Raw genomic sequence first — 22,470 nt, 5'->3', positions numbered from 1 at the left:
TTAAATAAAATCAATTCACGCAACCAAACGGCACGCAATTATCTCGTTTTTACTCGTTACCCAACCCCGTTACTTTTGCTTGCTCTCCCTTTCTGTGCAGCCCATTTGCGGGGCCAATGTTCAGATTTCAATCACTGACCCAACTCACAAAAGACTCATTCTCTTTTTTTAGCCTCCCTTTGCTTTTCTGTTGCTTTATTTTTCTATCAAAATAATGTGCGTGCATCCATAATCCATAGTTTTTACAGTCCTGTTTTTCATAGTTGTACGTGTGAAGTTTGAAACGGAGGTGCGTGGGTGGTTATACTGTTTCGGGGTGTGTGTGTTAATGCTTTGATAGGTACTTTTTGATTGGCGAGTTCTGATGAAGAATGTCAACTGGGTTTTCAAGATCACGCCCAGATCTTGACGCTTTCTGATATGGTTGGATAGTTGGGAATCTTGGGAAATTTTGGGAGAAAGGGGAAATTTGAGGTGAGCTCTAATCTCGTGACCTTTCTTTGATTTATTTTTGAGGCGTTTGTAAGTCAAAGTTGCAGGATTTCCCTACATATTATCTTTAGGGTAAATATTTTAGCTATGTCTTCAATATGAATCTATTTTCCGCATCTGGGCTGTAAACTAGTTGGTATAAAATTTACATGAAATTATGTTCAAGTATCAGCGTACCTTCTTTTCAGATGGATGGATTTTGTGCAATACGTATCTCCTTTAAAGGGTTTGGTGATTTGGTGATTTTTTTGCTCGTGCTTCAAAATTTGATATAGAACCTGGCTTGTGTTGCGTGGGCTTAGCTTGTATCAATTCGGTTTATGCTTTCTTTTATGTCCCTTCTATTCTCACAGATGAGATGCCCTTAGCTGGTAACAGCAGAAGCACAAAGATCCTGCGTGTTTACTTTTGGTGGTGGGGAAGATAGCCTCATAGGTGCCTGCATCCTTGATAAAAAGGATATAGTAAATGAAATTGGTTTAATGATCCGTTTCCTGAATGTAATATATGTTTTTCTTATTCGGTATATTAGCATTTTAGTTGAATTGTAACAAATTGAGCTTACTTGAAGAGGGTTGCATTTACTTTAAGGTATGATTAAAAATATTCTCAATAGACTTCCACGAAAACAAGGCAAGTTAGCTGAGAATCGGGATGGAGGATCCTCTACTTCATCTTCAAATGCTTATGCTTCTTCCAGAAGCAATCATGCTGCAGGTTCGCGGTCAGGTAATTCAAATGCTACATTTTTTCAAGGGACCAACTCAACTTCAAATTCTGGTCTAGTTTCTGGAAGTAAACTATACGACTCACTGCATACAAAGGTAAATGGAACCGGCGGGGCTGTGCCATATGAAGCACTTCCTAGTTTTAGGGATGTACAAAATGCAGAGAAGCAAAACTTGTTTATTAAAAAGTTGAATTTGTGTTGTGTTCTATTTGACTTCACTGAACCTGCTAAAAATTTGAAAGAAAAAGACATCAAGCGGCAGACATTGGCAGAGATTGTTGATTATGTGACTTCGCCCAATGGGAAGTTTAGTGAAACAGTTATGCAAGAGATCATGAAAATGGTATCCATAAATTTGTTTCGGACACTATCTACTCAGTATCATGAAAACAAAGTTTTAGAGGCCTTTGATGTGGAAGACGAGGAGCCCTTAATGGATCCTGCATGGCCCCATTTGCAGCTCGTCTATGAATTTCTTCTCAGATTTGTGGCTTCACCAGAAACAGATGCAAAGCTGGCTAAGCGCTACATTGATCACTCCTTTGTTTTAAGGTTACTGGATCTATTTGATTCAGAAGATCCCAGAGAAAGGGAATACCTAAAAACCGTCATGCACCGGGTATATGGGAAGTTCATGGTGCATCGTCCATTCATAAGGAAATCAATTAATAATATATTCTACTGTTTTATTTTTGAAACGGAGAAGTATAATGGCATCGCACAAATGTTAGAAATTTTGGGCAGCATTATAAATGGATTTGCATTGCCTTTGAAAGAAGAACACAAACTTTTCCTTGTTCGGGTGTTAATTCCTCTTCACAAGCCAAAGTGCATACCAATGTATCATCAGCAGCTGTCTTACTGCATCACACAGTTTGTGGAAAAGGACTGCAAACTTGCTGATACTGTCATACGAGGCCTGTTGAAATATTGGCCGATCACAAACAGTTCAAAGGAGGTTATGTTCTTGGGTGAACTAGAGGAAGTATTGGAAGCTACTCAACCTCCAGAGTTCCAGCGATGTATGGTTCCATTGTTTCGGCAGATTGGTCAATGCTTGAGCAGCTTACATTTTCAGGTTAGCCAGAAAATCTCATAACCTTTTATTTCCATTCACTGCTTACTACTTACTATGACATGTTGGTTTTAAGACCATGATAATCTGCTACCTCAAGGGCCTCAGTTGATTTTTGGCATATTAATTATGCTCAAGTCGCATTTTGTCAATAGATGCACGAGGGTGTGTTTCGCTATTGTAATACTTATTTTATGCTGATATTCCGTGAAGCATTAATTGGATGTTCTTGGTTTAAATGGAGTAGTAGATACATTGTTTTCGATCTATTGGTTTTATTCCCATTCATGGACTACAACTTACCACATGTCGGTTTGCGGCCATTATTCTCCATTATATCTAGTCTGACGTCTAAAGGATCCATAGTGTTTTTATGTAACAGCTCTAGTTCCATCACGGAGCCCATCTTGTTAAATGGGTTTTAACTAATGTAAATATATGCTGTGAGGCATTGTTTGGATGAATTTTGACCATGGGATGGTTAATGCTTGGTTTTTTATATTTTCCTTTTATTAAGTATTAAGCTTCCTGGTCTGTCTTGTAATTTTTTTGAACTGTCTATTATCCAAGACATAAACCAATGAGGACTAGTTCTGGTTGATTAATCTGAGGTTCTGAATTTCGAGGCTTTGAGTCCGAGCACTGGCTTTTTTCTGTAGCAATAGCACTTCTTCTACCTCTGTGAGGCCATTTTCTTGTTAATTAATGTGTCATTCACTCATTCCTTATCTTAAGTTCTACCGATTGCCTTTTTTCAAATTCATGTTTAATTGATTTAGGAATTCCTATCACAATGGGAACATTCACTAAAGACTTGTTTGAGGTCAAGTTGTTTATTACCAACTTCATACGACTATGGGTTTAGTGATATATGATGAACTTTTTTATTCTGTAAAGACTCTGATCTTTCATCTTCTTCGGCATGGAATGCTTTAAACGGGCACGAAGAGAATAAACTTTGCTGGTAGTTTGAGACCTGTACTTGGGATCGAGAAGTTTTATTGTACTACATGGTGGAACTACAATTGAAGTAGGTGTTTTAAGGGTAGCAAAATCTAATAGTATAGTATTCTGAAAATGAACATGAGAACAGACATGTAGTCATTCGTGGTTGTCAAGGATGCTTACTAGCAAGTGGCCAAATTAGTCTTCATTGGAGAAGCGTCAGTAGGAGGGAATCTCTAACATTTGTTTCAATGTAAAACAAGAAAAGGACTCAAAAAAAGCTGCTGCAAAATAACATAAGACAGTTAAAAAAACTATGACTTTGTCACTCTGCATCATTTGTTAGAGTATCCGGTAAGAGAATTCTTAGAACAGCAGCCTAATGTTTCAATCATTTACAGAGATCTGTGTGGCAAGGGGGAAAATTCTCGAAAATTTGTGGTTAATTCAGGTCTGTTCCACTGGAGAACCTCAATGAGGTTGGATTGTATCAAGTGTTTTATTCCTTTTCGTCCTTTTGTGCGTATTTCTGAATTATTTAGGACAGGGTCCCTGTCTCTTTTGGGATTTTGATATGTTTTCAACGGTGCCCTCTCTTGTTTCATGATCTTCATCTGTCAAATTATAATGTCACTGAATTTGGCTTTTTGTTTTTTAAGTTTAAAAAAAAAAAAAACAGTTTGGCTCACATTTAGTTTTGTTTTGGCTGTACATCTGTGTGAAACATGCCGCAAGTACTCGATCAATGTAGAGAAGATATATTACCAAATATTAGCAGAAGATTTAAAAGCTACTCCTCCATTAGGAATCAAGCTGATTGGATTATTTATATTGCAGGTGGCGGAAAGGGCTCTATTTTTATGGAACAATGATCATATTGAGAACCTGATCAAACAAAATCGTCAAGTAATACTTCCGATAATCTTCCCTTCCTTGGAGAAGAATTCAAGAAGCCACTGGAACCAGGCAGTGCAGAGCTTGACACTAAATGTCCGCAAACTCTTCTCTGATGTGGATCCGGAACTCTTCGATGAGTGTTTACTGAAATTCCAAGAAGATGAAGCAAGGGAAGAAGAGACTAAGTTAAAACGTGTAGCAGTGTGGAAACGCATGGAAGAAATATCTGCTGTAAAAGCTTCATCTAATGAAGCCGTGCTTGTTCCTCGCAGGACAAACGCTAAAACACCATCTGGATAGAGACCGTACGAGTTCTTGCTGTGGCTCAACTTTCTTGTGCGTATTTCTGACCAAGAATGGCTATCATGGAATCAAAGCTGAATTGACGACCCTGGAATTGAGTATTTTCTTTATTGTTTATCGGCTTATGCATCCCTTTGAAGGACACGACACGGGGTATGATCATTCGCGGGCTAATGCAGTTACAGGATCATGCATATGGAACTTTGGGGGATAAACAAGATTAGGTGGTAGCCTGTAGGGTCGTGATTTTTTTTTTAGTGAACTGGCATTTTCTTTGCTAGTTTTCAAGAATTCTGTTTTTACTGGTTTATGTAGCTGTTTTTGAACTGGGCTTTTGATTTGTGTACTCTAATCTGCAATTATAAATATAAGGATATAATGTATCTCATTATACACGGAAAGGAACGATCTTTCTCTATTTTTTGGTTTTTTTATATGTTTATAAGCTTAGGTTTTTTGTTTAAAAATTTAAAGTACCATCCTCTGAAGTAGAACGTTTCGGCTCCAAAATCATTCATTACCCCCTGCAGATACTTTCTGTGGTGGCGCGTTGCTATGTTTATTAATTTTCTTCTTGCTGGACTTGTAAATGATTCGGGTTATTGTGAGAATCTCACTTGTAAATGGGCTCAAGCCCAATAAAAATCCCTAAGTTGGGTCAAAGTCCAATAACTGTTGCAACTAAATAATTTATCCAAAGCCTATGGCAAGTCTGTACTTCACACGAAGACCAGCAATCGAAACTTTCCATTTTCTAATCACCGTCATGACAATCGCTTCGATTTCTTTCCGCCAAAAACTGCCGCCTGTCATTTCCGCCGCCATCGTCCGCTCACACCGCTACATTTTTACCAGCTCTGTAGTCGCGCGCCAGCAGCAGAACCCTAGCAGTGTCAGAAGGCCTCAACAGCAGCAACAGCCTCAAAGGAGCCTCCTTAAGGCTCGAGAAACCTTGAAGAAGCAATTCTCTTCTCTCGCTCCGGTTCTTTCGCCTAATGACACGCCTACGCTCTCTGAGAATCAAGCGATAGGCACTGTCGCTTCGTCGCAAGCCAATTTCATGCGAGTTGTTGTCGACTCGCTGCATTTGGAATCTTCGAGAAATGAAAATTCTGCGAGCTCCGGTGTGGAACTTCTGTGTTACGTGAAAGCGCTGTTGAAGAAGATAAAGAGGAGAGTGCTGGTAGGCGATCAGGTTTTGGTCGGGTCGATTGATTGGGTGGATAGGAGAGGAATGATTGAGAACGTTTTTGAGCGGAAGAGCGAGATTTTCGATCCTCCTGTGGCGAATATTGATCATTTTCTGGTGCTATTTTCTTTGGATGAACCGAAGCTCGAGCCGTTCACGCTTACTAGGTTTCTTGTGGAGGCCGAGTCTACTGGACTTCCACTCACTATTGCATTAAATAAAATAGAGCTTGTGGACGAAGAGGTACGACATTCATTTGCTTGAGCAGTTCTTTACGCCATTTACTTTCTATAAGACTAATAAAAATGCATTACTGCTCGCGTCACTCAATCACCGCCGCAACACCAAAATTCCGGCTCAGATATAGGAAGACAAGTGAATAGACATGACACAGATTGTAAAAGAATACCTGAGCTCTTGGCAGTTGGCACACTCGGGAAACACTATGTTAAAACTTATGAGATTAATTTCCATTAAACTGGTACTAAAACCATTAACATTCTCAAACTTCAGTAAACATTGTTTCGAGATTACGCACGTGAAAAAAAAAAACAGACAAGTCTGTCAACAAAGCAAAGGAAATGCCTCTCTGTTGCTGATGCGAAGAGTTTTTATGTCAACTAGTTTTCTGCAGAGTACAAACTTGACTATATCCCATTATAATTGCAAGCTCTGTCAAAAACTCTTCCCATCAGTAACAATTTCCTTTTTCTTTTAAATTATCTGTTGATGCGCCAGCTATTCTTGCAGATTATGCTTGTAGTGATGCTTCATGTTAAATTTGATCTACTTAGACTCTTGTTTTATGTCCACGCTGTTCAGATGAATACGTTAGATGGTGTTTGGCTGCCCTTTCAACTCGACTAAACTCAAGTTTTGAGAAATAATTTTGAGATTATTTTGTTTGGATCTTTTTATGAAACAATCCTTGAGCTCTTGAACTCCAGAGCCCAAGCAACTTAAGTTTTTCCTTTCAGACCTTCACATCTTCGTCTGTTGTATATTAGCTAGCCTGATACTATTACATGCAATGTTATAAGTAAAGATTTTTGTTCTGATTTTTCCTTGTAATAACTAAATTAACTTTTTTGATGTTTTATTTTTGAAGATGTTATCTGAGTGGAAAACCCGGCTTCGTAGTTGGGGCTATGAACCAGTTCTTTGTAGCGTTGATAAAAAACAAGGTCTCGATACTCTGCAATTCATCCTGAGAGACCAAATGTCTGTTATTGTTGGTCCCAGCGGAGTTGGTAAATCTAGTTTGATCAATGCGTTAAGAGGCAATCAGACTTGTTTTCGGGCTGCTGACGATGATAATTGGTTAGAACCTGTAGGTTTGCAATTTCTCACATATATATGTAGTCTGTTTGTTTTTTGTCAGCCAACTGATAAATAACTCTTCCCCTCCTAAATCAACTATTCAGATTTTAGGCAGCAAGTGGCTTGAAGAGCAGCGTGTTGGGGAGGTGTCAACGAGAAGTGGAAGAGGAAAGCATACTACTCGGAACGTCTCTTTACTTCCGTTATCTGGAGGAGGATATCTCGCTGACACTCCTGGATTTAACCAGCCAAGTTTGATGAAAGTAACAGCACAGTCCCTCGCACTTCATTTCCCAGAGGTTTCTACTGCTGACTATGCTTCCGTTATCTAATTGTTTTTTGTTATCTATTTTTAGCTCGATCAGGCGAGCAGTATTATATATGTGATATTTAAACTCGAGTAAGTGTTCAAATGACATTTCTTCAGATCCAGAAAATTCTAGTAGGCAATGGTCCTGGCAAGTGTTCATTCAGCAATTGCCTACATATAGGTGAACCTGGATGTTTGGTGAAAGGGGACTGGGAAAGATATCCATACTATCTTCAATTGCTCGATGAGATTAAAATCAGAGAAGAGTTTCAACTTAGGACCATCGGAACTAAAAGAGAAGGTGATGTTAGGTATGCTTGGCTTTAAGATGTGCCATGATTACTTTCATATATAATTGACCTTTATTGCAATCCTACAAATAACTTGGCCGTTAAGAGGGGTACTTACTGATACCGATTATTTTATTTGGATGCATGTTTGTGTGAAACATTCGAACCTTATTTCTTTTTAAAAGCTTTTAACTGACTGTAGATGATCGGATTTGAGTATATTCTTGAGCCTTTGCTTTGTTGACAAACTAGTCTGTTGTTTTTATTTCACGAGTGTAATTTCGAAGCAATTGTTACTGAAGTTCGAGAATGTGAACAGTTTTAGTACAATTTTAATGGAAATTAATCTCATAGTTTTTAACATAGTGTTTCCCGAGCGTGCCAAGAGCTCAGGTTATTCTTTTATTTTCCGTGTCATGTCTATTTACTTCTCTTCCTATATCTGAGCTGGAACTTGGTTCAGGTTCAAGGTGGGAGGATTAGGTATTAAGCAAGCGGAACCCAGATTGGAACCTAAGAAGCACAGGAGACAATCTCGCAAGAAGCTGAATCAGTCATTACTAGATGAGTTGGATGAGCTTGATGATGACGATGATGACAGTGATGAAACTCCTATGCTCGGGATGTGAGGGGAAAAATCGATAAATATTGTATAAATGATACATAAGCACGGTAAATAGTCACTTCTTCTCCGTTTCCCTTTGGGCAACACTTCACTACTTTTCACAACGGGGGCTTTAAACAATGTCCAAACTGTGTATTTTTTAGTGGAAGCTAACACAAAGTAGAATCATGAATGTTGTCAAATATTGGAATGTAGTGTACTTTGAAAGTAAACAATTTTCTCGATTAAAGACTTTAAGAATTTAAAACTATTTTTTCGTTTGTTTTTGTAGCAGACCGCTCTGTCAATCTGTTTTTCACCTAAACTTGAATCCATCTTCCTTCTCATGACATTGTCGGTCTTGTTTTTGTAAATAAATATGGTCCTACTAATTGTGTCATTCATTAAAAACTCCAGAATCAGATTCCACAATTTGTTCTAATATAAAAAAATGTAGTTCAACTTTGGTAATTCTATAGGTAGACACAAAAAAATATTTACATAAAAACTACTAGGTTTTCACTTCGTTTGAATCGATTTAAATTTTCTATGATTTATTGTATAATTTTGTGAATTAACTTGAATAAATATGTTGATTTCATGGTTTTTTTTACAATCGAGTATCTGCTTTTTGTTAAAAAAATCCCTTCAATCGGCTATAGAAAGCTCGTTTGCATGATTATAAATTTATATGTCACTTTAAATAAAACCCATTTTTATTATATTAATTTGTAATTTTTTATTCAGGGTTATTCCGGGTATTTGAACAAATTTACAAATAGGATCTTTCTTTTATCAACTTAGTTATCTATCAAACCCGACAATTCTATTCTTCCGCTATCTAATTGAATGCGATAAAATAATGGACTTTCCTGTCCAAGTATAGCCCATATCATTTTAAGCCCAAATCTAATTGTTAAGCGGCCCAAACATCAATCTTGGCCTTGTACTTCGATTCGAGAGAAGATGCGATTGTTCGAAGGACTGGAGGGAGACAAATCAAAGAATAATGAAGAGGATAATAGAGGGTGGAATTCGAAGTCTAAACACTGTAACGGAATCTCTCCCGCGCCTCACCAAATTCTCTCTTCACGCCCCGAAAACTGTAAGTTCCATGGCGCTGATTGCATCTGTTATTACTATGCTAATTTTTTTTTTATTTTTTACTTTTGAGGATTTGATTAGATCATGTTACTTATTATTGCATATAACTGAGAAATTGGATAGATGGAGGAGAACGGAGGTGATGGTGCTGTTATTTTCTCAATTATTTGTGAAGGGAATTTGAAGAAATGGAAAAAATCGACAAAATATTGTAAAACTGAGAAATTGGATGGAGAAACTGTAATTTGATGGGGGAAGTCAAAGGAATGGAAACAATGAAATGGAATAATTGGAGCATTAGGACCTTGATTGATTACCATGACGTTGATACAGTTGTTTTTCAATTATAGAAATAGATTGATGATTTTGGACAAGATAGAGGAAGTATAGACCATTTCGACATATCTATACTATTATATTAAATTTGAGATACTCCCTCACTATTTTTTATAATTATATTTTGATCCTCATTTAAATATAAATCAAATGAATTATAAAAAATATTATACAAGCACGCAACGAGTGCGTCGACGCACTAGTATATTTTATATTTGGTTATCGTCTCAACAAATGGTTCGTGGCTACGTGCTGTTTTTTTTAAACTTTTTTGGTATCTCTTATGTATGGCCATTACATAGATAAATTTAAGTTAGTTGTGACCTTGTATCAGGTAAAGGTGGAATATAACAATGGCAGTGCATATATTTTGTCAGCTGAGTATTTGAGAATATATAGCCCGGCTGTTGACAGTAAGATCAGAACAATTGGGGTTGAAAAGGTACTGAACTCAGATGAATATTATTCTGCATAATTAGATTAGTCTACTGCAAGATATCCAGCTCATGTACTAAGAACTCTAAAAGATGAAATTAATGAGATGGGAAGTACTAACTTCATCATCATTCAATAATTTATACTTGTCTTGGAGATATTCCCTTTTCAAGGATGATGTTGTTTGAATTAGAACTTCTCACTATTTGTTGCTTTATTGTTTCAAAGTTATAACGAAAACTTGAATTGAATCAGGTTATATCTGGAAGGAGTCATGTGGGAATCATGTCAGCAGAACCTATTGGAAACTATGGGGTGAGGTATAATTCTGCCAGAAATCATGGGATCAAGTTCTGGAAACATTATCTGTTGATTTAATCAAGACTTTACCTTTTTTGCGATTGATACAGATTAGTCTTTGATGACCTGCATAAAACGGGCATTTTTACATGGGATTACTTTTATCATCTCGGTAGCTGTAAGTTCGCTCTCATGAGAAATTACATCAGAACTCTAAAAAGGCATGGACTTAGCAGGGATCCACCACGGAAGAAGTGATTTTGTCGTCTTCAAATAGAGTTGTATGCTTGTATGAAGATGAATCTGCACTTACTTTGTCATACTTTTGGATCTGTAAGATGGACGAAACATGGGGCCGCCTGTGTTGTTGGTGAACTTGGAATGGTCTTTGGATTTGGAGGGGACGTCGGTAAATATTCCTGCAGTTGGGGTTGGTTTGAGCATGTTCATGTACGTCGATTGGTCGCGGTGGCAGTACTCAGCCGATGTGTCCAAACCATACCGTGCAGGAGTGTTGCTTCAAACGGACCTTGATATTATTCTCCTATTCAACTATGGAGTAATAATTTATTTATCATTAAACTTATTACTTATATTAATAATTTGTAAAATGTTGATGAAAAAATTATGATTTGGTACATCATTAAAATAAAATATTAGAATCCAATTATAATATCAATGCATCGAAAATATTTATTATAATTTAATAATTATAATAAACTCGTATCTTTTTAGACCAATAAAAAAACTTGTGGTAAACTGAAAACTATGTAGTATAATACATTTATTTCAATAATTATTTGGGGAATAATATGGGTCAAATATTTTTTCGGAAAAAATAATTCTCTTAGTTGTAGTAGTAAAAAAAATTTTAGTTTAGGATCTTTATTAAAGATAAATTTTATACAAGATTATTGTGAAATATTTAACAAACGAGGTTATTTTTAATATTAATTAAATTCCCAAGCACCGTGGGTTAGAAACCTCGGCCCTTTTATTTACGGGCCTGCACCTGTGAATTTGGATCTAAGAAATTTGGACTCGGGTCGGACCCTTCACTCCCAAAGTTATCCAGGTTATTCAGACAAACATAGCTCCCGATTCCCATTTAACTCTTCCTCGATACAAATGGCGTCAGCGGTGATCAGGAAAACCCTAAACCCCACCATCCTCAAGGTTCCGATCTCTACCCTCCGCCGACTCAGCGGCGTCTCCGTTGCGGCCGGAGATCCTGAACCGTCCCCATCCTTCACCTTTTCTTCTGAAGACCCGAAATCCGCCGCAGCTACAGATAACAATGACCATCTGTTCCTCAAAATCTCCCCCAGAGCGACGTCGTCTAAATCATCCTCATCCGTGACGATGCCCACGTCATTCATGACCGGTTCGATAGTGGGCAAACGATTCTACAAAGAAGTGACCACCAGAGAAGCTGACGATGGCAACGGATGGACCGTAATGCTAGACTACAGGACTCTCAAATCCCCTTCAAAGAGACCTCTGAAATGCCCTACTTTAGCTCTTGCGAAAGCCATTGCTCTTGAATGGGACTATCAGGTTCCCCCTTGACTATGTTTTTTAGTCGATACCGTGTAATGTATTTATATGATCTAAGCTTCCTCATTGATGGGTTATGATGAATCCGTTATTATGAAATTTTTCTGTTCTTCTATGGATGACTCGCATTCAGGAGCGGTTTAAAAAATTTATGCATAAAAATAAAAAATTTAAGATTTGGAGGCGATAGCTCCATTTTCTCCCTCTATTCGGTTATTTGCATTTTTAAGAAATCATTCAATTCTGTTGATATGGTTTTCCTGCGATTTCTGTTATTTATTTTTCTATCTGCTCATGTGTCGATTTCAATATGAATTGATGCGAACAAATTTTTTTGGTAGTGCTTTTTTGTGTGACTAGCTATCCTGTATCTCAATTCTTTTGTGCCTTGCAGTTTATAGCTACATTTAACTAAATTGAATTCGTGTTTTAAGAGACGAGTAGACCAAATGATGAAATTTTTCCAATTTGTAGCTGGCAGATGGAATTAGACCCTTTACAATGCCTCTGATGAAACTTGCATGTACTGCATTAGAAAGAGTTCCTATCACTCGGCCGAAGATTATTGAAAATTTGATGAAGAAATTCAATCAAGATCTGGTTTTTTGTCGAGCTCCTGGAGATGATCCTTTAACGAGTGATCTCCTGGGTATTCACAGTTATATTTCAAGCGGTGCCGCTTCTCTTTAAATGCCTCATGTCATTCCATGTTAAATAGCTTGGAGAATTTTTCCTGCAAACACACTGTCAGTACTAACATGTAAAACCTTTCATTGCTCAAGTAAAATTCATATGCGTGAAGAAAGCATTTTTCTGTATTTTGGGGTTTCATCTAGTATGTTTTGATTACCAATTTATATTTATTAATTGCAGATCGCCAAGTGGAAAAACTAGATCCTTTACTTAGGTGGCTGGAGTTGGAATTTGGCTTTAAGCCCGTTACTTACACCAGTTTTTTTGGTGGCAAGCAAGAGGAGGGTCTTGTTAATGCCATTGAGAACCTTCTTCAAAAGACCGATAACTCTGAGCTGGCTGCAATTGATGCACTTGCTGCATCTGCACATTCATTGATCATTGCAATTGGAATTTTTCGTGGCAAGTTGAACATTGAGCAGGCTATTGAGTTGATTCGGCTGGAGGAAGATTTACAGGTTGATAAATGGGGTATGGTTGAAGGCGGACACGATGTTGATGTTACTGATCTTAGAGTTCAAGTCTCATCGGCTACTGTGTTTCTGGGGCTTTCAAGGAAACATTAGTTTCCTGTCTCTTTTCAACTTTGATAAGGTAAATTACTCGACAATAAGCCAGCTCATTTCATGCCATACCTTTTCTTCCGGGGTGATATAATTGATAAACATGGCAATTTATATTCGTGCAAACTGTCATATAACATTGCTCTTCTGAAGAAAAATAAGCAGAAGCTGAACTTCATCGGTGGACCCAAGACGTATTGTTTTACATCGTATGTCCCATTTTTCGCTGCTTCTGGTAGTTTCTCTCATCCCCTATTTCATTTGTTGTAGAAGTTAGAAACATGGGTGTAGGAGAATACCAACATAATTTTTGTAATGTTTGGTTTTGCTTTTGTGGTGTTTGTGGAGAATGCTTCTCGGTAACATGTTTCCATAGAATGAATTGAGTAATGTCATCAGGTGACGACCCTAGTTTAACCTCAGCAGTTCCATAGAGTTGTGCTCTATCTCCATCTCACGCCTTGTTGCCTGAAATTTGCTTCTAAATACTTGGTTCACACCACCACTATCCTAACGTATTTTTGCAAAACTAAATATTTATCGAAACGCCATAAACTAGTCATGATGAAAGTGAGTTTTCACGTACTAGAACATACTAATTTGGTTTAGAAAGATGGTTTAATTCGTAGTGTAAGTTTCTTCAAGTCCGACACTCTCGATTGTAATACAGGCACTTTGATTTAATGTTACTAAGATCACCTCAAAAGCTATTGCGACAACACATAAATTTTTACTAAATATAATGTGTATTTAATGTATTATGGATTACAACTCTATACATATATATTGAAGAGAAACGAAAATTTAATTTATAGCTGTCCGAATTGGATTGTTCAATTCGACTTGAAGCATGTGATACCATAATTAACACAAGATAAATATCGAAAAATTAGGGATTTCATTAATTATGCTGGGAAATTATTTTTTTTTTCAATTACAAATTTATTTAAATATTCAATTATATTCACAAACAACTTTTTTATTCAAAAACATATTGTGGTTGTTGTTGGATATAATAATTTTATATGTCATTTGAATGTGGCGTTTGAATTGTTGTATAATTTAAAAGATTTGAGATATTATAAAGTTTTTGGCAAAACAATAATTATCAATATCGCATCTTCGATTCATATTGATGATGATTGTAAGGATTATAATTATTATGAGCAAATGATCATGAATCATTTTCGTGTGAACATGATCAAATAATATATGTAGTTTTTATTATTATTTTACTTCATAAATAACTTTATATATAGTACATCGATTTCAATTATGTTTGACTCTGATTCAATTTATGAGTCCAATATATGTATGTATGTATGTATGTATGTTTTGTTATGTTATATATTAACTGTGTTCATATCTGTATCGAAGTAATATAGGATGAAATATATATAAAAAAAATTATATATTCAATATATGATTGTCAATGTTGACATAAATTGACATGATTCAACTATGTTTGATTGTGGTTGACGTGCTGAAATTCAGCTCATTCTCTTCGACAAACTCTTGAATACCCAATTTGTTTTCTCCGAACCATAATTATCATATAGCCTCAATCATTTCTACCATTCCTCACTCACTAATGGCGGACTGCACCCTAGAGCAGCTCAAATCTAACTATCGATTCTTTATCCATTCTGAAGCGCTTACTATCCATCCTCAGCTGCTTCTACATCTATTTCCTCCGACCCGGAAAGAATCTGGAGAAATATGGATCATGGGCTGTGGTCACTGGCCCTACGGACGGTATAGGCAAAGCCTTCGCTTTTCAGCTGGCTAGAAAAGGGCTGAATCTGGTTCTCGTGGGCCGGAGCCCGGATAAGCTGAAGGAGGTTTCGGATTTCATTGTATCCAAATACGGGTCGACCCAGATCAAGACTGTGGTCGTGGATTTCTCCGGGGATTCACAGGACGGCGTTGGGAGGATCAAGGAGGTGATTGAGGGGTTAGATGTTGGAATTTTGATTAACAACGTTGGAATCTCTTATCCTTTCGCGAGGTTCTTTCATGAAGTGGATGAAAAGTTGATGAATGATTTGATTAGGATTAATGTCGAGGGTACTACAAGAGTGACTCAGGCTGTTTTGCCGGGGATGGTTAAGAGGAAAAGGGGAGCTATTTTGAATATGGGATCTGGTGCTGCTGTTGTCATTCCTTCTTATCCTCTCTATTCTGTTTATGCTGCCACTAAAACGTGACCATTTTCTGTCAAGTCTTTTGTTTTTAATCTTTTTTTTTAATGCTTTTGTTTTGTGGATCCAATATATGTGTGGTTGAACGGAATGGAACAGAAAGAGCTGCCGTTCTTGTAGGGGAACGTTTGTTTTGATTCCATAGTTTCACGTGGTAAAGACTTTATTTACGATTGCTGCTGCAAACACGAAATTATTTGGCTGCATTGCAAGTCCAATTAAGAACCTGAGAATTTCCTGACGAGTTAATCTGAACTTGGAGTAAAGATTTTTGGATTCAAGTTATTATAGGGCTGGATATGACTGATCTAAACTGTTGATGGTTCATGGTGGGTTTACATATTTCAAGGAAAGCTCACAGTGGAAAATCAGATTTTATTTGTTATGTATATTTGAATTGTATTGGCAAGTTGTGTCATGGGTGATATCCTTTTTTAACAGTAGTTATAATCGGATGAAATGAGTTCATTCTCTTTATAATGATAATTCTGATGAGATCGGTTGGTGTCTATCTGTTATATCGATCGGTTCTCAAGATGGCTTCACGTCGAATACGAGGATAAGGGAATTGATGTGCAGTGTCAGGTACATTCTGCTTCCAGATCAAGTTTATGCCATTGATATCCTTATCATCTGGTTTCTTTAGGATTTATTTTTTTTCTGCAGCCTGCATTTCGTTGAATTGTTAATGTTTCTTTCAAAAAAGTAATCTTCTGTCAAGTATATAAAATGACAAACTGTTCTAGTCCTGCATCTGAGGGTAGTACATTTGATGGATTAACTTCAAGCCGATCTTCTATCTAAGCACAGCTTTGGACTTTATCGGCTTCAAAAGTTTGTCTCGATCATTTGCGACGGAATTCCTGTGATGTTCTTCTTGTTCTTCGAGTCAAGTATCCTTAGATGTCTCAAAATTTTCCATGCTCTACAACATTGATGCACAATATTTCTATTCATTTCACCTCTATCACATTAATTGCATATAAAAATCAGTTGCTTGGTTATAAAACCGCTGCATTTGTCTCCAAATGTAGGTACCTTTGTTTGTGGCTACAAAAATGACATCGATCAGAAGATCTTCCTTTATTGTTGCATCAACAGATGGTTATGCACATGCTGCTTTGCGTCAGATAGGCTACGAACCTCGATCTGCCCCTTACTGGCCGCACAATCTTCTGTGGTTTTTGGTGCATTGTTTTCCAGAGAAGTTAGTAGATTCTTGGCTTCTGAAGAGATGTCTTAAGATAATGAAGAAAGGATATCTCAAGCAGTCGATGAAGGAGGAATAGAATCCATATGTGTTGGCCATCCTCTGTTATCAACTTTTTGCAGTTCTTTCTGATTACGGAACCTGAGAATTAAAATTAGAAACACTTCCATGTATTCTGTGTATTATATTAGTCTCGTTCGTGTGAAGACTTCTGGGTTTGGTTGTAAGTTCATGCGGGATTTTCGAATTAACCTGTCTTGAATGGAGGAAAGACTGAAGGGATCAATGTTGTAAGAATCAAGATTGATCATTTCATGCTCCATTATTGTGTTTGTATATAGTGGCAAAATATTTCGATTATTTAAATTAATTATTTTTATTGAACTCTATTGGACTATTGGAGCCTTGAGCATTAAAATACAAAGTCAGATCCCAGATACCACAAGGACAAAATTAGGGGGCATGATATTTGCCAAATTGTTCGGATATATTTATGATTGTATATTTTCATCATTTAAAAATATATTTCGTTTAATCTTCCATAGATTTTAATTGTGTTTTTCTAAAGACGTGAGAACCTTCGATCAATTATCTTTTGGTATGCACTGAGTGAGTGAATCTCCAAACTGACGCAGTAACTTGCAAATCATGTTAGCCAGGTAAACCGTACTAGGTAAGCCCTGTAAGACAAACTCGCTAGAAAAGATATTGATAGATATAACTAAACTCCTAATCATTAGTCAAACGCTCACATACTCCATTAACTCAATCTTAACGACTTCATTATGTTTCTTAATTCCACATTTTAGTAGAGATGTATCATTTCCGATCAAATCACATTAATCCATCAAACTAATTGAATTCTAAATTTTGATTCGACATATCTAATAATCATTATTAATTTTTAGAAATAAATAAATAGTTTTGAATGAATAAAATGCTCCGCAAATTTTTTTTATTACTCTATATTTGACTATGAGAGTGATCATCTGAAAAAAATTTAGTTGAAAAATTAGAATGATTAGTATTTCAATCTCAACAAATATCAAGAAATTTTATGTTCCTTAAGACAACCACCCTGGAATTCGAGCTGATGTAAGAATTAAACTAATACATCCTCTGTCAAGTAATGAGCAGTAAAGAGAAGGACATTTAATTTAACAGCACAAAGAAGTAAATGGCAAGGATCGACAGATTAGTAAAATACCATATTCTACAGGATATCATGACAGCTCAACTTCAGAATATAATAGAATTAAAATTAACTAAAATAAAAGAAAGAAGAAAATAATAGAGTTGAATAAAATATTTAACGAATAAAAACATTTATGCATCCAGGGATTTGTAGTAATCTGTCATCCTTGTCATACTATAATATAATTTCCTTACTGTTTGAGTTTACAAAGCTGACGTCTTTGGAGTGAGATGATTTACGGGTTTCTACGCATGTACGGCTCACTTGTCATAATGAAAAAGCAACTTCTTTGCAAACGGATCATTGCACCTTCTGACAAGGATAAACAGAAGTTAGAAAGTACTGAGTTCGGTCATTTCGTAACATACTTTTTTACCTCACATACAAGAGAAGAACAAATTGTGTTCAAATGGGTTTGTTCTTCTGTAGTCTATTGCCTCGATGAGTTGATGCATCAAACTATACATGGTATATGTTCTGTAGATTGTACACACAATCATTGTCATGTGAAAATGTTTGATCGGAATATGAACATGTAGCAAACATTTTATTTTACGAATTAATGACAGGAGCTTTAACTTGTGTCCGAGATTTTGGTACTGGCGCTCAAATTCTGGCGATCCAGTATCCTGTTCAGCTCGTAACTTTATGCTTGAAACCCATTTTTATTTTCCGTCTTCTCTTTCTGGCTTTCTTGTTTGAGCATGCATGGATCCCATGCTCATGACTTTTCAAAGATGGGAGTTTTGGGCTAACGTAAACCAAAAAATCCATTGAGGGAGCGCAAGGGAACAAGACTTCATAATTCAAGGCGATGCATACGAGTTTTACAAAAAAAGTATAGATGAAATATGAAAGAAATCTGTAGCCTCCCATGCCTGCCCGTGGGTTCACGCTATTTTTGAGACCGGACTCCTCCACTAGGCATCCTGCCAAATGTGCCAATAGTCCTAAAAATGCTGGCTAATGAAAATTTTAGGGATGAGAATTTTTTGACATCCGTTGTTAGGAGTCGAGCATAGAAGTTTAGGATATCAAGACGGGTCTTAGTTGCATATTTCGCAAAATCTTTAGCTCACACTTTATGTAATTAAAAAAACATATAAAACCGTCAGATTGCAGCATTGTTTTTTTCAAAAACGAATTGGGGGTAAAAGGGGTTTAAAATCTCAAGTCTCGTAAGGTGTTTAATTGAACCAAGAATCACAAATTATGTACCAACCAACTGTAAAGTATTTGAATCAGAAGGAGCGTCTGGGCCTTTCTTCAGCAATATTCACTCTAATTGCCCTGCCTCCCAAACTCTGCATCGCAGAAGTACATTCGGCCAAGTTAGAATCTTAAAATTTCACAAGACATGATCTTGTCAATTACAATTTGATTCTTTCTAGGTGACCTAATCTGAGTTATGCAAAACAGAATAGAACCCTGAAATTTAATCAAGCACGGTATAATGGGACTGCTAATCTTAGCCAAAAATATTTTTCAAACTTCAATTTGAAAGCAAATTTAAAGTCATAAATGTGAAAACATAGCAATTACCTGTCCATCTAGAGCAGCTATGGCGTCGTTGAGTTCTGTCTCAGTTGACATCGTCACAAAACCAAATCCACGCGATCGACCAGTCTCTCGATCAAACACCACACGAGCATCAACCACTTTTCCATGTTCACTAAACACCTCCTCCAACTTAGCATTATCCACTTGCCATGGCAAGTTACCAACATACATTCTGAATGAAGCACGCTCCACAAGTCTAGCACTCCTTTCGGGCTGTGAACCTCTAGGAGCAGCCTTATTTACGGTTAGAAGTCTTCCATTTATATCCTAAAGCATAACAGGATCCAATATCACTTTAAATGAAGCATTTCTAGAAATTGACACCAAACTGACTACATAAAAACTCATATACAATGAGAAGGGTATAGAAGTAGAACTCATCAAAGAATCAAATATATGAAGTTCAAAGTGTGATTCGATGAAAAAAACTTTTTAAAAAATTCTTTTATATTAAAAGAAGCACTTTTTAAGTAGTTTTTTATTGATATCTGGGAGAGTTTCTAAGGCTTTTATTAAGTGCTTAAAAGAAATAGTAATTACAGATTTTATAGAGAAGCACAAAATAGAGATACTTGTGTATCTACTTCAATCTCTTTTAAAAAATATTATATTGTTTTCTAACTACCACAATCAAATATCGAAGTGATCCAAATGTGCCTATATTTCCAAACCCACTTTAAAATTTATCTCAACAGGGAATTAAACCAAAACGAGTATTCCAGTTTCAGGAAGCCACTAGGTGAATGTTGAATGGATCAAAAAATCATACAGAAACAAGTACTTGAGAAATACTTGAATTCTTGGGGCTAATGATCAATGACAGAAAACTCAAAAGACCTGAAATTTTTCCATGAATATGTAACCCATTACCAGGAGCCTAAACTAAAGCAGGATGCTACAAAAGTGAGCAAGTTGTCAAGTTCATATGCACCACCGGTCCACCATGGCGAATCTTTGTGGAAATTAGGAAAACATAATGAATCGATAGCAATAAAAAACTTACATAACCATTGAACAATTCGACAGCCTTTTCAGCTTCTTCCACCGAACTCATAGTCACAAATCCAAATCCTCGACTTTGATCTGTCTGCCTATTATAAATAACCTACCATGACATAAACTTATAAGGGCACATTTGATTTTTTCATAATACACAAAAGGTTCACTTCCATAACCATAGGAAAACATGAGAAAGATAACATCTTTAAGCACGCTAATACTTCTAATAAATTTTACAACCTCTATCCTGTTTTCTAGCTATTGTTATTGCAACTCAATTTTACTGTCACATTAGAAAGAAATACAGCGAGGATTAAGCCCACAAGTGGCCAAGAGTTCAAGATTCCAAATCGGTTTTCTTGCCACAAGAGTTCATATTTCTTGGAATGAACCCACAAACAGCATGCTATGGTCTGAGGGGCAATTTCACAAAGTAGAAGAAAAGCGAGAACTGGATTTTTAGAAAAATTAAATATCAATTTTTTTGTTTTTAATCAAGGGATGTCTATGATAGGTTCACCGACGCACAATTTAACTCAAAAAAATAGGTAAATTGCACATACACCCCGATGTCTTATTGACAATCTACTACCCGCTTGAAAAAATTAATACGCTAAACATCCTATGTTTTAAATTGGTAGCTATGAAGCCCATTATTTTTTTTGGTGCAAGCATTCTTTCCATCAAACATAACATTACCCCGGAATTAGAGTTTTCAAAGTCGACAATGGTATTCTCAGTACAACAAAAACATAAATGTTTTATTGCACGTCGAGATTTCAAATATTTTTACGAAGTAAATATGAAATTTGTCGGTAGCATTTCAGCCATCAATTTAAAACCATTAACAGATTTTAGCTCATCCATTTTTCACGTGTGGTTTTAGCATCCTGGAGATGATTGAATGGTGCTTTTGTAGGTTCAGAACATCATTAACGGGAACAATGCAACAGGAATGGAACTACATAGTAAGACAATGCCTAGTAAAAAATAAGAAAATTCACAGCAATTCTAAAGAAACAACCAGGCCACGAAATGCAGAATCTTTATACCTCAGAGATCTCCACAACCCCAGCTCGATTAAACATCTGAGCCAATTTTTCACTGTCAACGTCATAAGGCAGATTCCCGACGAAGAGCTTAGCCTCCTCAGAAGGCTCGGGGTAAGAATCCTCCTCCAAACCTCCGCCATCACTTTCCACGCTCTGCTCCTCCTCCTCTTGTTGAGCCCAGTCTGAAGTCTGCGCAACTAATGGAACAATCTTTGAAAGCGAAATCCTGGATTTGAGTGAAGCCCATGTCGTGGAATTGTGGATTTGCCTGAGAGAGAGTGGTGGGGTGGACGTGGTGAGTTGAATTCTAGGGGCAGTGGTGGCACCGCAGCATTCTAGCAATTTCAGATGAGGGGCATTTGCTGACGTCATCGTCACTGGGGCGGAGTTAGAAAAGGCAAACTGGCAGATAAGAAATTTCGAACCGCGATCAATAATCGCCAGGAAAATGGGAGCTCTCTCTCGGAGTCGAGTCGAGTCGGGTCGGATCCGAAAATCCTACCGTCCCTGCAGTCCCTTGCCCCGACGGCGTCGATTGTAGGTGGACATTTGGGCTACATTTAAAAAAACCTCACTAGCAGATCCAATCACAAGAATAGCCCAAATTTAGTATCTCAACAACCCAAATATTTATGTTTGACATATTCTATGAAAAGAAATGAAAATTTTTAATAGTGTATGATTATTTTGTAAGAATTTAACATAAATAAATAAAGCAAAGTTGAGTATCTTGTGATATCCAATTTTGATTTTTTTTTTATAAATCATAAATAAAGTTGACAAAAAATTGTGTGAGACGGTCTTACATGTCATATTTTGTGAGACGGATCTCTTATTTGGGTCATTCATGAAAAAATATTATTTTTTTATGCTAAGAGTATTACTTTTTATTGTGAATATCGATAGAGTTGACCCGTCTCACAGATAAAGATTTGTGAGACCGTATCACAAGAGACCTACCCACTTTATTGTTTGCAAACGGAAACATTTATTTCCACTACATTATAAATTCAACGATGTACTAAGTTTGTATACCTTATAAAACTAACTAGGTAAGTTCTCAAACTAAGTCGTTGGTGTCTTATGCATTTAGTTGACCTAGTGGGTTAC

General features: G+C 36.6%; 4 protein-coding genes and 1 pseudogene across 5 annotated transcripts; 4 read left to right on the top strand and 1 right to left on the bottom strand.

The window, feature by feature from the left end:
* The first annotated feature begins 61 nt into the window (after positions 1-61).
* LOC140963236 (uncharacterized) lies at positions 62-8,405 on the top strand. The gene is made up of 7 exons (XM_073422524.1): positions 62-2,300; positions 4,080-4,436; positions 5,143-5,874; positions 6,740-6,961; positions 7,056-7,250; positions 7,379-7,572; positions 8,015-8,405. Exons 1-7 carry the CDS (start codon positions 1,086-1,088, stop codon positions 8,178-8,180), a joined length of 3,081 nt encoding a protein of 1,026 aa, XP_073278625.1. The 5' UTR covers positions 62-1,085; the 3' UTR covers positions 8,181-8,405.
* A 622-nt stretch (positions 8,406-9,027) lies between these two features.
* LOC140963156 (uncharacterized) lies at positions 9,028-10,997 on the top strand. 2 transcript variants are annotated; one of them, XM_073422415.1, is made up of 4 exons: positions 9,028-9,260; positions 9,930-10,037; positions 10,286-10,345; positions 10,441-10,997. In XM_073422415.1, exons 1-4 carry the CDS (start codon positions 9,165-9,167, stop codon positions 10,450-10,452), a joined length of 276 nt encoding a protein of 91 aa, XP_073278516.1. In that variant the 5' UTR covers positions 9,028-9,164; the 3' UTR covers positions 10,453-10,997. The 2 variants fall into 2 exon arrangements, with proteins under 2 accessions (XP_073278516.1, XP_073278515.1); XM_073422414.1 differs by having other exon boundaries at positions 9,032-9,260; positions 10,286-10,350.
* A 306-nt stretch (positions 10,998-11,303) lies between these two features.
* LOC140963061 (uncharacterized) lies at positions 11,304-13,521 on the top strand. Its single transcript, XM_073422280.1, has 3 exons — positions 11,304-11,887; positions 12,362-12,536; positions 12,761-13,521. Exons 1-3 carry the CDS (start codon positions 11,459-11,461, stop codon positions 13,144-13,146), a joined length of 990 nt encoding a protein of 329 aa, XP_073278381.1. The 5' UTR covers positions 11,304-11,458; the 3' UTR covers positions 13,147-13,521.
* Positions 13,522-14,662: 1,141 nt separating this feature from the next.
* LOC140962562 (very-long-chain 3-oxoacyl-CoA reductase 1-like) lies at positions 14,663-16,893 on the top strand (annotated as a pseudogene).
* A 1,994-nt stretch (positions 16,894-18,887) lies between these two features.
* On the bottom strand, positions 18,888-21,808 carry LOC140962849 (28 kDa ribonucleoprotein, chloroplastic-like). Its single transcript, XM_073421886.1, has 4 exons — positions 21,361-21,808; positions 20,313-20,414; positions 19,292-19,576; positions 18,888-19,053 (listed from the first exon to the last, which is right to left on the bottom strand). The coding sequence occupies exons 1-4, from the start codon at positions 21,730-21,732 to the stop codon at positions 18,991-18,993; spliced, it is 822 nt and encodes a 273-aa protein (XP_073277987.1). The 5' UTR covers positions 21,733-21,808; the 3' UTR covers positions 18,888-18,990.
* Between the last annotated feature and the right edge of the window lie 662 nt (positions 21,809-22,470).

Source organism: Primulina huaijiensis, chromosome 17, assembly GCF_012295235.1.
Source record: "Primulina huaijiensis isolate GDHJ02 chromosome 17, ASM1229523v2, whole genome shotgun sequence".
Taxonomy (NCBI): domain Eukaryota; kingdom Viridiplantae; phylum Streptophyta; class Magnoliopsida; order Lamiales; family Gesneriaceae; genus Primulina; species Primulina huaijiensis.
Note: the sequence above shows the minus strand (reverse complement) of the source record. Positions and strands in the feature narration are given on the sequence as shown.